General features: G+C 38.7%; 1 protein-coding gene across 1 annotated transcript in view; it reads left to right on the forward strand.

The window, feature by feature from the left end:
- MON1A (MON1 homolog A, secretory trafficking associated) overlaps positions 1 to 17,483 on the forward strand; it is a 481,001-nt gene extending 463,518 nt beyond the window's left edge. The window contains exon 6 of the mRNA XM_044078934.1: positions 16,703 to 17,483. Coding sequence (XP_043934869.1) covers positions 16,703 to 16,843 — 141 coding nt within the window. The 3' untranslated portion in view covers positions 16,844 to 17,483. The remainder of the gene's footprint in view (positions 1 to 16,702) is intronic.
- Positions 17,484 to 18,080: the final 597 nt, after the last annotated feature.

Below are 18,080 nucleotides of genomic sequence, written 5' to 3' on the forward strand. Positions count from 1 at the left end.
CTGCACCTTATAAAACAATAAACCTACTGGTAGCATATTTAAAGTTAGTTTCTACAAAAAAAAAATTAGAATGTAGATCTTCTGGATAAAAAAAGTTTCTTCCTACACATTGTAGCATTTTGAACATCATGGTATAAGTCATACCATGCATCACCATAATAAAACATGGACATGCTACACCTCAGAAAATCGAAATCCCATCGAGCTACGCGCTCGAGAGACTTGAACCTCAGCACTGAAATAAATAGGACATGCTGGAGGGACAGATTCATAACCCAGAGGCTCCCTTCACTCTGGAATAAAATCCCAGTCCAGGTTAGGCAGAGTCCCTCATTGACTCTCTTCAAGAGGAATCTTGATGAGTGGATGGGAGATCATAGGTTTACCCCGGGTATCACTTCTGTGTCACTGTTAGACAGAGGCACAGTATACTAACCTCGAAATAGGGCATAGCAAAATAAATTTAAAATGGGTGGCGAAAGCCAAACACATTCTGGCTAGGCTTATAAATGCCCTAGGGCAGATAGCCTAGTATGAACCTATGAACCTAAAAGTTTACTGTAATATGTTCAAACTATAAATGTCTGTGCTTTACAATATCTTTACAGTCAATATTCCACATCAAAAGTTCTTTCTGATATTCATGCATTTTAACATGAAAAGCACTTATTTATAGATAATCCAATCAAGGCAGTGTTGACATCATTTCCTGTGAAAGAGAAATAACCCAAAACATCTATATAAATAAAAAAAAAAGTCCCGTAATTATAATGAAACACACATAGATTGAATAAATAGATTTTGACATGTATTAAACTAAGAAGATGGATGACATTCTATAATTTGTCATTTAATCCAGGTGGAAAGAGCCCACCTAGTTTTACAACTAGAGGGGATATAATAAATATGATGTTAATTCTGCATTACAATGGACCAAAAATGTATCCAGGGACAACCTGTTGACATACAAACATAAAGCCTCTAGTTCCAACCAAGAGAAGCCCAGGATTGTAACTACTTTTGGTAGAAATACTGATCAATCGATGGATGTTATTAATAAGCACTGGAACATACTTAAAACCAATACGCGTCTGGATGACTGGTTAGGTGACAGATGTCTTTTTTCCTATCACAGAGGCAAAACTCCTGAGTCTCACTTTTCTCACTATAAAAGAATTACATCTCAGGACATTGTATTACATCAAACCACCTTATCTGGGGAAAAATTAGTTGGTTGCTACCCCTGTGGTCATTGTTCTTTTTGTAAACATGTATTTAAGACCAAAAGTTTTACAAGTAAAAACACCGGTCAATTTTATAATATCAATTGTTTTGCAAATTGTAGTACAGATTGGGTTATATACTTGGCTACATGTACATGTACATGTCAAGCATTTTATATTGGACAAACTTCCAGACAATTTAGATTCCGTATGTCTGAACATCTGGGAGACATCAGAAATGCCAGACTCACCAATGCCCTATATAGACATCATTTGACTCACAAAACTGCCATGTTTACCTTCACAGTTATTGATAAAATTTCAGGCAACAGATCTTTTAAGACTGGATGGCATAACTTATTAAACATCAAAGAGAAGAGATGGATTGTAAAACTAGGTGGGCTCTTTCCACCTGGATTAAATGACAAATTATAGAATGTCATCCATCTTCTTAGTTTAATACATGTCAAAATCTATTTATTCAATCTATGTGTGTTTCATTATAATTATGGGACTTTTTTTTTATATAGATGTTTTTGGGTTATTTCTCTTTCACAGGAAATGATGTCAACACTGCCTTGATTGGATTATCTATAAATAAGCGGCTTTAGTACTGCTTTTCATGTTAAACCACTGATGAAAGCATTTTGCTGAAACCGGTCTGGTTATAATAAACACTTTTTTGCTACTACCTTCCGGGTGCTGGATTGTTTTTTGTTTCTTATCAAGTTTGGATTATCCGTGCACCAACCGTACTTGCTAGCTGAGCTTTCTTTATTCATGCATTTTGCAGAATTTATTCACTTATATATTTTAATGATTCCTCATTTTTCTTATATTTAAAGTGTACCACTTTTGCTTCCAGTCCATTAGGGTTATAGTTCAAATGTTTAAATGCAACATACAAATGTAAAGAAATTAAATGGACAACAGGATGAATCAATCCCAAACTATCCTTTCTTCTATATTGAAAATGTCTTCTCTATTTACTGAATTTAAATCTCTATTTACTGAATTTAAATCTCTATTTACTGAATTTAAATCTCTATTTACTGAATTTAAATCTCTATTTACTGAATTTAAATCTCTATTTACTGAATTTAAATCTCTATTTACTGAATTTAAATGGGAACCCCGGAAGAACAAAAAATTGCAACAGCTCATTTTCCATCTTGACAGGAAACATAATAATATGCCCAAAATAGCAAAGTGTAACTAATAAGACCGAATTAAGGAGGTAAACTTTTTTATGCTATTGCCCCAACTGTCTGTCGACTATCAGCACATACTGGCCAATTGTCCCATATGTTCTTCATCACTGGTGTGAGGGTTGATTGGGAGGGGCCATCATTTCATTTAGACAGTCATTAGGGATAACAACATTCCCAGTCATTAGGAATAACAATATTCCAAATCACAGCATATCTACTTTGATGCATTTTGCTTACAAGACTTTTATCAATTTTGTGTATAACAAAATTAATTAATAATGCACTTAAGGAGTATCCATGTCTTGCCTCTCATTTGTCAAAAAACACAGCGTCAATGGGACCAGATGGTGTCCCAGGCTGCATCTTGCACGAACTACAGAACGAACTAAGCCCCCACCTGAACTCACTGTTTAACCTCAGCCTCTCCATAGGCTACGTGCCTATAGAATGGCGCACAGCAATGGTTATTCTTTTCGACAAAGGAGGAGCCACAACTGACCCTGGTAACTATTGCCCCATAAGCCTGACTAGCCTGGTCTGCAAGGCTATGGAGTGCATCATCATGGAACTCCTTAACAAAGACATTGGGAACCTCCAAACACTTGACCCCACCCAGTTCTGCCTTGTTAAGGGCAGGTCATGCCTACTAAACCTGGTTGACTTCTTCGAGACGGTCACCAAGGCCATAGACGAGGGAAAGGTGGTTTACACAGCCTACCTTGACCTTGCTAAGGCTTTCGACACCATTCCCCACTCGGGTATTACAGGAAAAACTCACCAGCCTGAACATAAACCCCTACGTCACGAGATGGGTTGCCAACTGGCTTACAGACAGAACTCGCATGGTAAGAATAGCGGGCACCAGGTCCGACTCTAAACCAGTCACAAATGGTGTCCCGCAAGGCTCGGTCTTGGGACCCCTACTGTTCGGCATATACTTCTCAGAAGTACAGGCAAACACAGGAGGACTATGGCTAACCATGTTCGCTGATGACTGCAAACTGGGAGCCATAATTGACTCTCCGGTTGACATGGACATCCTCCAAAAGGGCATTACTGAGACAAACACCTGGTGTCAAAGTCATGGCCTCAAACTACATGCCAAAAAATGCATAGTCATCCTGTTTGGGAAAAACAAAACCCCCACGAATTACCACATAGGTGGCAGCCCCCTTAATACAGAAGAGGTAATAAGAGATCTGGGGACCCAGGTAGATAGTAATCTCTCCGTTGACAATCATATTGCCAAAGTAGTTAGGAAATCCTTCTATGTGGCCCATCTAATTACTAAAGGGTTCGCATCTAGAAATAAAGAGGTTATAGTGCCCCTCTACTCGTCACTCATTAGACCCATCATAGAGTACAATGCCCCATTTGGGATGTAGATCACAATATACTTTCAACACCTGGAAAGACCACAAAAGTACCTCACCAAGAGGATTACTGGTCTCAAACATATGTCCTTTGCAGCCCGACTGAAAAAACTCCAGCTGTACTCAGTGGCATATCGCTTACTCAGAGGTGATCTCTGCCTGACTTACAAAGCCATGTCCAACTCAGAATTGATGGACATGCTCCACCTAAAGAAATCCAAGTCACTGTGAGCCACGCGCTCTAGTGAGCTAAACCTCACCACAACAACAAATAGAACATACTGGAGGGATAGATTCCTGTCACAGAGACTCCCCATGCTTTGGAACAAAATTCCAAATTACATCAGGCAGAGCCCCTCACTAACACTCTTCAAGAGAAACCTTGACGAGTGGATGGGTAACAGAAAATACACCCCTGGGATCACTTCGTTGGCTCTGCTTGACAGAGGATCAGTTAATTAATCAATGGGGCGGCGAAAGCCGACACACTCTGGCTAGGCTTATAAATGCCCTCCGGCAGATAGCCTAGTACCTACCTATGAACCTATAAACCTGGACTTAACCACCTGACATTCATTTACCAACACTCCTATAATTCCTTTATCATATGCAAATATAAAAATTGGATCACAGAATCATCAAAACCCTACACTTTTAGTAAATATCATGACTAAAAATGATTAACACTGTCACAATTTTAGAAATACCACAAGCAATGAGTTTACATTCTGCTCCTGCATTAAGTAAAGTATTGACTATTTCTTTATCCACTTATTCCATAGGTACCTTCTTCCATAACTCTGCATCAACACCCACTAACAATTCTGTTTCCCTCTGGATCATCATTGTGCTATTAATGTTGTCAAAGGTTTGCCTGCACTCTACAAATCACATTGATCCATATCTATAAATTGTGGCAAAACCTTTGCCATTCTTTTAACTAGTATAGACATGGACACGTATAGTCATGGTTTAAAGTTGAACTGGGTCTATGTGAGGCTGGGTGTGATGCGTTTTTACTAATACAGCCACCACAGCTTTCTTTCAAGATGTTGGTGCTTCCCATACCTTTAAAATATTATTAAACAAAAGATCTTTATCTCTTTCTTCTTTCCTAACTTTCAAGTTTCCAAAGGAATACCATCTGTTCTTAGAAACTTCCCTGCAGATTGATTGTATATCACCATATTTATATTTCATCTACTTCTGTCTTCACTATTAGTTTTTGAGCCTCATCTTCTTCTGATCTTGGCATAATTAAATCTCCCAAAAATGTTTCCATTTGTACTGTTTTATGGTTTCCACGTTCCTCTCTTTTATACAGACTTTCATAAAATTTCCAAAATATCTCTAATACCTGTATAGGATCTCTGGTTATTTTTTCTTGTCATAGGCTCCCTAAGTTTGGCGACAACCATTTCTACTTTGTTAGTCACTGTACTAAAAGCTTTTGTTCTCTAGAGTTGTAATAGTTACTTAACAACAATCTTTCCAAACTCATGCGTATTATCTGAATGTTCCCTTATTTTCTCTTTAGCACTCTGTATTTGTGCCTCTTCTACTTCTGTGAGATCCCCCTTATTCTGCAGTACTTTAACCTTTTTCAACCCCTCTAGATAATTCTTATTACTTCTTAACCATATCTCTATTTCATTTCTACTCTATTTTAAGCTGCATTTTCATTTCATCCCACTGGCTATTTCATCTGAAGGAATTTTTATCTTCCCTAATATCTCTTGAATAATATCCACAACCCTTTTCCTTTAATTCATCTCTTTTTAATATGTAGGTGAAAAATACCAGTGTCTCATTTGTACTTCATTACCCTGCATTTCTGTCTTAGGTTATGTAGGTCCATGATCTGAAATAGTCATTGGACGTGTGTCAAAGCTTTGAATTAAATGCACATGTTCCTGTGAAATATAATTTCTGTTCAGTCTAGCCAGGTTATTGCACCTTGCGGAATAATATGTAAACTCTGAGTTTCTGCCACTAAACTCACATCTTTCATACCGAATATTTTCATAAATTTCTGTAGAACGCCACCCTCTTTTGTTATATTTTTCACTCTAGGTCCCTCTGATGCATCCTCACTGTTGCAAATCAAGTTCTAGTCTTCACCTATAAGTAATATTCACTGTTGAAAGTTGATTATTTTTCCTAAAGTTTTCTTAAGCTCCATAGTAGCAGTTTTTGGTAGAATATAAATACATGCTAGCATAATCCACCTCCTTTGCCAGTAGCCCCTTACTACCTCAAATCTACCATTATTGTCATTTTTTGTCTTCTGTCACTGTTGGAGCCCCTCTAGCAATAAAAGTGCATATTGCAGCTTGTGTTCCTACACATAGCAATTGTTTCTTTTCTTACCTATATCCCCGGTCCCAAATGTGAAAAACAGTTTGTATGCTTTTATAAAACATTAACTTTTAGTCTTAAGAAAAAGTGCACTCCTGTATTTCAATAAAAGTAGAGTATGCACTGTTCTGATTAATGCATTCGAGTATTAAGACTGCTGAAGAGACTACTAGCTATTACTCACTTCCCATAATTTCAAATGTTATTTTTCACTGAACTATTATTGTACCTTTAAATTTTGCATTTTCTGTAGCAAAGAATGGTCAGAACTCTGGATATTAATTGTTTGCAACTGCAGACAGCTTGCCTCCGTGTAAAAGTAGTCAGCAATGAAAAAAAACATCTAACAAGTTGCAGATGTTTGAAGGAATTTGTGTAAATTTCAGTCAGAACAGAACATACCCAGTTTCAATGGCTAACTGCCTTCATCTGCAGACGTCTTGTCTGTCCCTGAGAACAGTGGAAAATATAAGCTAGTATGTTTGCAGATGCAAGATTAGCAGTTTTCATGGCTTTCATTTTTTTTTCAAGCCTATGTGCTTACATAAAATGTGATCAAAGATGAAAGCAGGGACATTAATATCCACATCCAACCTTGTAAAAACAAGGGAATGTATTATCTTAGTTCTAAAAATAATATAATCAATATAATTTTACATCCCTCCCCCAACCCAGCAGTCTTGATCACAGCATTATATTAACTTAAACTTGCTTGTGTTCAACCTTTCTTCTCTTGTTTATATTGTAAAATCTATATTTCTTACAACTAAAAAAAAGTACTTGTTTACTTTAATATTTTTAATGCATACACCAGTCACTGAAAAGACTAACTCCCACACATTTAAAATACCCCTGAATGCACACTATACAAAACTGCTTTACAGTATAACATGCAATTTATATCATTAAATGTTTTATACAAATACTAGTAAAAGCAAAATTATTTTACTTAGTTACTTTTTTCTCCTTTAGCAACCTTATAAACATTCAAGACATAATGGGAGGTATGTGCTTTATGGTCTGCCCACAAGTTTAACAAAGTCAACAAAAGTGCTGTCTTTTCTCAGCAGCTTTTATTTGGAGAGCCATATTTCACAAATGGGATTGATGCTTTATATTCTTACATTTATGCCCTAATTTCAGTGTTGCTTACCCTACTTCCTGATCATTGACATCTCCCAACACTAGACACTACCTCAAGTACAAGGTACTCGAGATTCTTCTAGACAATTCCTATGTTTTTTTTCTGTCTCTCAAGTATTTTTCTTTGGAACATTGGAAAAATATTTCACTTGCAAAATCTTTCTATGAACTCCTTCTGTTTGTTGGCTTATTTGTTTTTGTTGGAGAATTTTTTATTTTCTCTTTAGCCTGTTCTGCATCAAAAATGCCTTTGATCTTCCAATAACAAGTACTCCAGAGACAGCTGGATATACAGCAGCTTGAATCTTAGCCCCTGCCTCTTGAAATCCCCTGATTTCTGGGGTAAATATGGTTCTTATCTGACTGGTGTACAGTGAGTAATAATTTCTACTGTCTCCAATTTCCAGCTCTTGTATCTCTTTTACAATATTCAAGACTTCAGATACATGTGGGTTAGATTATGATTTCCATTTTCTAATAATTGCTTTGTTGGCAACCAATATAATTAAACTTTTTAAGGTCTTATTATGTCTATGCAATTCAGATCCTGTGTCCCAGCTGAAAAGAAGAATTTCCTTAGTTACAACTATTTGCTCCCCTGGCATTTCTGACAAAGTATTTTATAGAGAATTTTTAAAATCCCCCGGCTCATTACACTCCCCAAAACATGTAGCCAGCCACGTAGTTCTTTCCCATCACACCTCCAACATTTGCTATCTACATGAGGAAAAATTCTTCAGTTTTTGTCACAATATTATATATACATTTTTGTCTTTGATTATAATGTTATATATATATATTTTAAGTGGCTTTAGCTAGAGAATTATGTATACAATTTTGTTGAATTTGGTTATAGCATTACATGTATGTTTTTTGTTGGTTTTTTTTTTGGTTAACAGCATTATATATATATATATATATATATATATATATATATTTGTTGATTTTGGTTTCGCCATTGTGCTTACGTTGTTTTTGTCAGTTTTGGCTAAAGCATTATGTGTACATTTTTGGTTACACTATTGGTTTTGACAGTTTTGATTGCAACATTACATGTACATTTGTGGTCAGTTTTAGTTACAGCATTTTGCACACCGTTTGTTGGTATTAACTACACCACAACATATGCATTTTTGTTTTGTTTACAGAATTATGCATACATTATTGCCTGTGTAGTTACAGCATTAGAGCATTATGTACTCTGTTTTGGTGGTTTGGGTTGTATCATTATGATTGTGTGTGTGTGTGTGTGTGTGTGTGTGTGTATGTGTGTGTGTGTGTATATATATATATATATATATATATATATATATATTTTTTTTTTGTCAGAATTCATTATAGAATTATGTTTACATTTGTATTTGTTTTGGTTACAACATTATATATACATTTTTTGTTGGTTTTGGCTACAGCATTATGTATACGCTTTAGCTGGTTTTAGTTACAAAATCACATGTGCATGTTTGTAAGTTTTGGTTACAGCAATATCTACAGGATTTTTGTTGGTTTTGGCTAGAGCGATATGCATACATTTTTGTTGTTTTTTGTTACAGAATTAAGGGAACGTTTTGTCAACTTTGGTTACATTGTTATAGACACACTTTTTGTTGGTACTGAGTACAGCTTTGTGTATATTTTTGTCGGTTCTGGTTACAGCCTCGTGCATTCTTTTTGTTGGTTTTGATTACAGCATTATGTATATGATTTTTAAACCATATCTTGATGAAAAATGATGAGAACAAGGGCCACATTCACACGTCTACACTAAGTGTACACAATCTGTATTCAAGAACATCCCTACCACATTTTTTGTGCTTTCCATTCACTCAGGAAGACCACACTTGATGTACGTGTGGTCTACACACTGTGGTAACCATTATGAATCCCCCTCGACATTAAAGGCTGCAAGAAAATCTGTGAGAAAACTCAAAGTAGGAGCAGGAAGATGTGAGTTCTGCTTGTGTTGTCTGTTCACTCAGAATGGTGTACATGTAGTGTAGGTGTTAATCAATTCCTGGGCATGTCATATGATGTTGAAATTCTTTCTATCATCAGTTTATCCAAGTAGGTGAAGTTCTGCCATTTTTTAGGCATACTGGAATTATTTATGGATAGGGAAGTTAACTTAGAATAGAATGACAGGGGGTTTATTTCCTAGAATTATTTATGGACAAGTTAGTTATCTTAGAATAGAATGACAGGGAATTTATTTCCTGGAATTATTTATGGATATGGTAATTATCTTAGAATAGAATGACGGGGTTTATTTCCTGGAAGTATTTATGGATAGGGTAGTTATCTTAGAATAGAATGACAGGGGGTTTATTTCCTGGAATTATTTATGTATAGAATAATTATCTTAGAACAGAATGGCTGAGAATTTATTTTGTGGTTGAAAAGAGCACAGTTATGATGTCTGCAGTATCGAGATGTAGTCCCATAATTTCAGATCAGAACTGCCACAAATCAGTAAGTTGCTCTACGACCAAGTCCTGAGAGTCCAGCAGTAGCAGGCAGTAGTGAGATGATACCATTCTGTATGACTTACTGGTGTCTCTTTTCCATTTAGTGGTACTGAGGGAAAGGCAAGTGCTATTTAAGATCATGAGGACCACCTCATGGTCCACAGTGACAGTACTGAACGCAGTGGAAAAATCTAAAAAGTTTGATGCAACAACTTGAAGATAACACCGTTTGTTATGGATGAAATCTACATTTATCAGGGCAGTAGCAGTTCCACTATTAGTGGACTGTTAAACCTCCACCCTGTTTATTCCCTGCTGGTGGGGGTAAACCACAGATTTCCTTGAGTGAGAGCTGTCCAGCGGGGGCTGTCATTTAGACCTTGAGGAATTAGTGCTTTCCCTGGCATCCCAACAGTGGCAGCATTTGTACAATTCCCTCACCCTACCACTGACTAGGAGGGCAGACTACCCCATCTCCACAGGGACTCACCATGTCCTCTCCTGCAAATGCCTGTTTCCATGCACTCACTGATGAGGGCTACCACTAGTTGATGGCTGGATGAGCTGAAAGCTTGTCACTGGATGCCTACTGTAACACCCTCTTCTTCAAGAAATTGTGTCTATTTGTGTCCTGCTACATCCTACCTACCTTCCACGATGGGCATGGACAATCTCTCCTGCTAGTGTGCTATTAAGTAGCTTAGTTGCTAATCAAACTCAGACTTTATTCCTCTGTGCCTTGATAGAGTCAACACGATATTGTTTAAGAAGGAACTCCAGCAAATCAGTTAGGCAGGAGAAGAAACAAGCTTGGTGGACAATTTTTTTTTCCAGACATTTCTGATTTGGAAGGATGAAGGCTTACTGCCAATATCTGCTGATAATTCCTATCAGCTGACTGTCCCGGTGGTGTCCTTTATCAGTTGGACACTGAGCGTCAGGTTTTTTCCTTATTTCACAAGATCAGTCTCCAAACGTAGTGACTACGGTTAATCAGCCTAATAAATTCTGTTTAACGAATATTATGCGACCTCCTGGACCAGTCTGAAAGTCTTCCATCTACTACTGTAGTCCGTTATTTTTATACGGTATGCAGTACTGTTTGACTCATTAACAAAGAGCAGCATCTACATGCATTGCTGAGCAGTCAGCCAAGCACTACCTCAAGTGTCCTGTTTGTGGTACGTTCTCTCACTGAGTCGCTGCTACAACTGCATACACTTTAGTAGATATTTTCTCTGTCTTCAGCAAAATCAGCTTGAAAAATAATGACATAGTAAGCACGGCTTCACAAGTCATCTTTGTATGTAGTGAAAAGGTATTGGTGTGGTTTGAAAAAGTATTTTTTTTTGTTTTAAAACAAACAATGTTGCTACCAGCAAAACACACTCCTTTTGTTATTGTTTCCATTATAATGAAGCTGAAATATGTACTCATTTTTAACTGTTTCATATAGGAAGTTTATTCAGGAGTTGCATGCTATGTAACTGTACACATTTCAGAATGGTTTTATGTCTGTTTATCTGTTTTTGTTTTACTCTCTACTGTATTTATGTACAGATCAAGCCAGTAAACTGCCTACTTCATAACATCCAGGTCGTCTGACCCAAACCTACCAATCAGAATCTTGTTTAGGGAGGATGTTCAGTTCTAAACAAACTCCCCAAAAGTAGCTTTGTTACTTAGATTCCTCCCCTAGTCCACTTCTCATTCACACATCCAGTTCCCTGACCCTCAAGCTAGCTCATGTTGTCTAGGTTATCTGAGAGAAGTGAATGATTATGTGCTATTTCAGCAAACAGTGGACTTTCATCTGCCTTTTCTAAACATAAGGGCCCAGCAAGCAGGAGACAGACAGTAGCAGCACAGCAGAACTCAATGGTAGTGCAGGCGTTACTGATATTTGTTATATTCTTTTTCTTTTGGCTTTTCCCAGTTAGGGGTTGCACAGCGGATCACCTGTCCACTTATGATTGGCAGTGGAGTTTTACAGTGTCGAGTTGGCAGCCCGGTGCCCAGCCTTCCACAGAAGGCACTCACATGCACACACTCACACCTAGGGCCAATTTAGAGTGTCCAATCCACCTAGAGCATGTCTTTGGGATGTGGAAGGAAACTGGAGCACCCGGTGGAAACCCACGCGACCACAGGGAGGACATGCAGACTCCGCACAGAAGGCACCCCAACCGAGAATCGAACCGGAGAACCTCTTGCTGTGAGGTGGCAACACTAACCTCTACACCACCGTGGCGGCCTGCAGATTTAAATTAACTCTGCGTGAGGAGCACTACGCAGGTTGCTTTTCTTTGTTTGATTAAAACATACTTATTATAAACAGATAATTATTAAAATCAGAGCCTTAGATCTAATTATATAAATGGCTAACAGTTCTCTCAACTTCACTTATCTGCTGCTATTTTAGCATACTGTCCTTTTTCATCTTTCTGGGCATAATTTTTCCCCCAATACTCCTTGTTTGGGCTGTTAACTTACAGCATTACACATATCCATTGGATGGTATCTGTTATTTTCGGACTGTCCTTTTGGGGGAGGAGGTTACCTCATTTCTAGTTTGGCTAATGGGCCAGGTTGACTTTTTTTCTCTCTCTCTAGCACTTGCATGTTTTAGGCAATTTAATGGATTTGCATTTTGCTTGTCTCTCTTTGTTTCCCAGTGCAGTATTTCTGCTTGCTTCCATTTTAGTATTTTAGTACCAGATATATTTAACTAGGTAAGCCCACAGGACGCGCGTGTCCATTTTCAGGGACAACCAGGGAGCACTGTCTGATTAGGTGACTTGTTCTGAGTCACAGTTTATAACTGAATATTGAGGTAATCAAACTCAGGGCTACACAGTGAAGTTCATTATCAGCTTGTAGCTGTAATTCATTCAGCTGAACTGACAGACAGGTATGTTTTTGTACAGCAGTGGATATCGACATTTGTATATTGGTATAATAATGTTCGCTGTTAACTTCCTTATATGGTATAGGAAGTAGGATTTTGTTTGAGAATTACAAAAAAAATGTTGAAAACATGTAGTTTGACTTGAGCATAGACTTAATGGCATTGGCAGAAATGTAGACAGCATAATTTTTGTAAATACTGTATTTGAAATATTGCATATTTGTCATATTTGTACTAATATGTTGCAACTAAGAAGAGGATGATAAAGTGTCAGGCACTAAGTTACAGATTAGGGTTGACCAAAAAGAGCTATCCAGGGTCTCTGACTTTAGCCCACATTTTGTTTGTTTTACAGTGGTTATAAAAGCTTACATGCTTCTATAATGTTTATGCGAATAACTGTAATACTGTATATAATAAGTTGGAGTTTGACTCAGAATTCCTAAAAGGTATGGACTGAAAGGATTTAGCGACAATGAAGATGTCCTACTGTGTTACAACAGTATATGAAATGAGGCACATGTTTACATATTTGAATTAATATTCAGCTGACAGGGTTAGGAATAAACATCAGGTTATAGATTAAGGTGTGTTAAAAAATGCGCAAGATCTGTGACTTTGAGTCACATCGAAATGAAGATGCTAACATTTATATAGGGCAAGCTTTCTGAACAATTTCATATTTTTTATACTTTGGATTCTAACACGTTATACGTTTGCTGCACATGACTTTAATATTATAGTCAACAGCATGGAATAAATCAATAGGTTCGTAGGTTCATACTAAGCTATCTGCCCTAGGGCATTTATAAGCCTAGCCAGAGTGTGTTTGGCTTTCACCACCCATTTTAAATGAATTTTGCTATGCCCTTTTTCGAGGTTAGTATACTGTGCCTCTGTCTAACAGTGACACAGAAGTGATACCCGGGGTAAACCTATGATCCCCCATCCACTCATCAAGATTCCTCTTGAAGAGAGTCAGTGAGGGACTCTGCCTAACCTGGACTGGGATTTTATTCCAGAGTGAAGGGAGCCTCTGGGTTATGAATCTGTCCCTCCAGCATGTCCTATTTATTTCAGTGCTGAGGTTCAAGTCTCTTGAGCGCGTAGCTCGATGGGATTTAGATTTTCTGAGGTGCAGCATGTCCATTAATTCTGGGTTGGACATGGCTTTATACGTCAGGCACAGATCGCCTCTGAGCAGGCGGTATGCCACTGAGTAGAGCTGGAGTTTCTTTAACTGGGCAGCATATGGCATCTGTTTGAGCCCTTTGATCCTCTTGGTGAGGTACTTTTGGGGTCTTTCCAGTTGCTGCAGGTGTCTGGTAAGGTACATCCCAAAAAGGGGTATTGTACTCAATTATGGGCCTGAGGGATGAGTAAAGAGGCACGATGACCTCCCCTGATCTAGATGTGAATCCCTTCATGATTAGGTGGGCTATATAAAATGTTTTTCTAACCACTTTGGCCATGTGGTTGTCAAATGAGAGATTGCTATCAACTTGGGTCCCCAGGTCCCTAATTACTTCTTCCAGATTAATGGATTACCACCTATGTGGTAATTTGTGGGCACTTTGTTTTTGCCAAAGGGGGTGACTATACACTTTTTGGCATTTAGCTTAAGGCCATGGCTCTGGCACCAGTTGTCTGTTTCTATGAGGCCCTTTTTGGAGGATGCTTGTGTGGGCTGGAGAGTTGATTATGGCGCCTAGTTTGCAGTCATCTGCGAACTTGGTCAGCCACAGTCCTTCCGTGTTGGCCTGTACCTCCGAGGAATATATACCGAACAAGAGAGGTCCAAGAACTGAGCCTTGTGGGATGCCACATGTAACTGGTTTAGAGTCTGACATGGCTCCAGCAATTCTAACCATGTGGGGTCTGTCCTTGAGCCAGTTTGCAACCCATCTAGTGACATAGGGGTTTATATTTAAGCTGGTGAGCTTATCTATAATGCTCGAGTGGGGTATTGTATCAAAGGCTTTTGCGAGGTCCAGGTAGGCTGTGTGGACCACCTTCCCCTCGTCAATGGCCTTGGTGACTGTTTCAAAGAAATCGACCAGGTTTAAGAGGCAGGATCTGCCCTTAACAAAGCCGAACTGGGTAGGATCCAGTGTCTGTAGGTCCCCAATATCTTTATTTATGAGGTCCATGATGATCCTTTCCATAGCTTTGCAGACCAAGCTAGTCAGGCTTATGGGGCGATAGTTTCCAGGATCCGTTGAGGCACCACCTTTGTGGAGAGGGACCACTGTGGCTGTACGCCACTCTTTGGGTACATAACCTGTAGTAAGGCTGAGATTGAACAGTAGTTTTATGTTTGGGTTTAGCTCTTCTTGGAGTTCATGTAGGACGCAGCCCGGGACACCGTCTGGTCCCATTGATGCTGTGTTTTTTGCTTTGGAGAGGGCAGCTCTTACCTGAGCATCTGAGATGTCAGGGGTCAGCACTCTGCTGGGATAGATATTTGCGCTTTTGGTGGGGGGGAGAAGTTTGCGCTGAACCTGTCAGCTAGGATGTTGGCAATGTCTGTGGGTTCGGTGTATTTTTTGTCATTTTGGACTAATTCTGAGCATAACTGGGAATTCCCACCCAGGTTCCTAACATAACTAAAGAAAGCCTTGTGATTATCCTTAGTGTCCTGTGCAATTTTTCTCTCGAAGCTGGCCTTAGACAATTTTATGAGTGCCCATAGTTTTTTGCTAATACTGATCAGAGATGCCTTCCCTTTTTGGGATTTTGCTCTGTCATGTAGTAGCTTCCTCCTAGGATATCATTCCCTACCGTTTTCAATGAACAGAACTGAAGATATTCTAATTCATTCATAACTACGTGTTATGGAATACTGTATGTTGTTGTATTACCATGAGTAAGGTATTAACAGGAAGCTGATAGAATATAAGACAGAGCCTCCAATGATGTAAGGCCTTTAATAACGGTTGCAGAGATATGTCAGCTTTTTGTGTCATATTATAAAAATTATATATTTACATATTTGTGTCAAAAATCTCAGTAAATCACTATGGTAAGATACTGGCTTGGAGTTTATTTTGAAACTGACACTCCCATGAACACATTTACTGCAGATGGTAGGTGCCTAGCTGACATGGTTACTGAAATTTTGTCACTTGTTTTCAAAAATATACAAAAATGCCCATTAAATCTGTAGTTATTGCCATTTATAAAATCAGAATTTCAAGACTGGTACCACTGTGCAAGTCTGTGTGTTTGTACTTAGACTTTTTATGTGGCGGATATAGTTCAGGAGTTGTAAACATTTGTTTCATGTACATTTTTAGACAAATATTTTCTAGAAACTGCTTAGGATGCACCATTGTTCCTATGGAGAAAGTTAACAGCAAGAATTCCTGAGTTTCTGTGGAGTGAATATGCTAAAACATGTTTCTTTTGGTCACTTTTGCTGATTCCTGTAGTTATAAAACTAAAATAAATGTTGACTGTGTGCAGCTGTATATTATTTCTTCTGTATTCTGTTCATTAACCAAAATCGTGTCAGAACATTGTCCAGTTTGGAATTTCTCCTTACCATTATGGCTTGCTTTAGGTTGGTGTGCCAGATATGGATCTTGTGCCTTCTACAACCACAGACCTTGCCAGCTTCATTATGAGAGTAAAGCACAGTTTTTCACCTCTATAGAAACTACACTAAATGTTTATGCAGCAGAAAGTACATCCAACACAGGACACAAACCTTGCCATGAAAATCTCCTTTGGATTTGGAACTTATGTTACATCATTATGATATATGGGTTAATTTGTACATCTAAGGGTGGGATGAGTAGGTTGGAGTTGATTGCATTTGTCTTCTGTTTGACCTACACGAGTTTTATGCAGCAGAGCTCAAAAATCTATGATTGTACTAAACTTTGTAAGATTACTTTACTACCATCATTTTTTAAAAATATATGACATTTTTTATTATGATATATGATGGTAAATATGCTACCATCTTGCAATATTTCTATTTTTGGCTCTAAGCGCCTTTTTTTCTACTTTCCTTTAGGTAACCAGTGGCTTTGAGCTGTATCTCTGCTTCAGCCCTCTCGGGACCAAAGTCGATGCCATGAATGCGATATCCAAGCTCCTGAGATGGATTCGGAAGGAAGAGGACAGGCTTTTCATACTGAACGCACTAACGTACTGACCCACTCCACAGCGATGTGAAGTGGTACCCCCTTGTGCACAAAGCCATATGTACGACGTACTGACCCATTCCACAGCGATGTGAAGTGGTACCCCCTGGTGCACAAAGCCATATGTACGCAGCAGAGAGTACACAAAGACAAAGCCAAGCTCTTCTTATTGACTTTGTGGGGTTTCCTCTGTAAAACAGGCACATAGGATTATCCAGTAACAAAATACAAATAAATGAATACATTTACTGACATGCCTCTTAGCACATCACACATTTGCATGGTCTGTATGGACAGACAGTTGTCTGTATGTGTTGACAGACAGACGTACTGTGAGTGCTAGAGAAAGACCCTGAAGACAAGGGTATTGCTGATTTCTAAATACAGTTACTTACTGATGCACAGTAACACCACAACACGTGCTCTGGCTTGTGGCGTGGAGGGATGAAGTTATGAATATGGCTCAGCAGGAGAGATGATCTTGAGCATCCAACACCAACTCACTCATCACCAGGAGGAGGGGGGTTGCTTGACCTACAGCATTATCAAATCCTAATAGAGACAGGGGGTTATCTCCCTTCTGCAGGGGCTGTGTTGGTTTGCGCTGTGCTGGGCACTGACTTCTCTGCTGAAGTGGGGAAAAAGGAGGTGTGTGTGTGTGCGTGTGTGCGTGTGTGTGTGTGTGTGTGTGTGTGTGTGTGTGTGTGTGTGTGTGTGTGTGTGTGGCAGCATACACTTCTCCTTTCCCTGACCATGCAGATCTGATGAACCTGTGCTTATTCATTACGGCCCAGCTGATGTCACTGGGTGGAAGGGATTGGTCCTCAGATATTCCTGGATAGGAATGAATGGGGTCACAGGACTGTCTTTTAAGGATCACTGGGCAGGAATAAATGAGTAGTCAGACTCTTGCCTGCTCTTGCCACAGCAGAATGAGTGGGGTGCTGATTGTTGCAGGTAGCGGAGCCAATTGGCAAGGGTCCTGTGGGGGTGGGAAGGGTAGCACCGTGGGAAGGCAGCTTTAAAAAAAAACAAAAAAAACACTAGAACAAGTTCAGCCTTCACTGACTTGTCTTCAAGTCTACAGTGGCTGGAAAGTTTAAATGTATTTTGATCAATTTCATATGCAAACTATGAGTTACTGACATTCACCCTTCAGTTCTAAACTAGCATAAATGTTCGAGTCAGTCATGCTCATATAGAATCATATAGTCATTCTCCCATTTCCTACATTTGGCATTGCATGAG

Source organism: Protopterus annectens, chromosome 7.part1, assembly GCF_019279795.1.
Source record: "Protopterus annectens isolate FY-2018-M chromosome 7.part1, PAN1.0, whole genome shotgun sequence".
Lineage (NCBI taxonomy): Eukaryota > Metazoa > Chordata > Ceratodontiformes > Protopteridae > Protopterus > Protopterus annectens.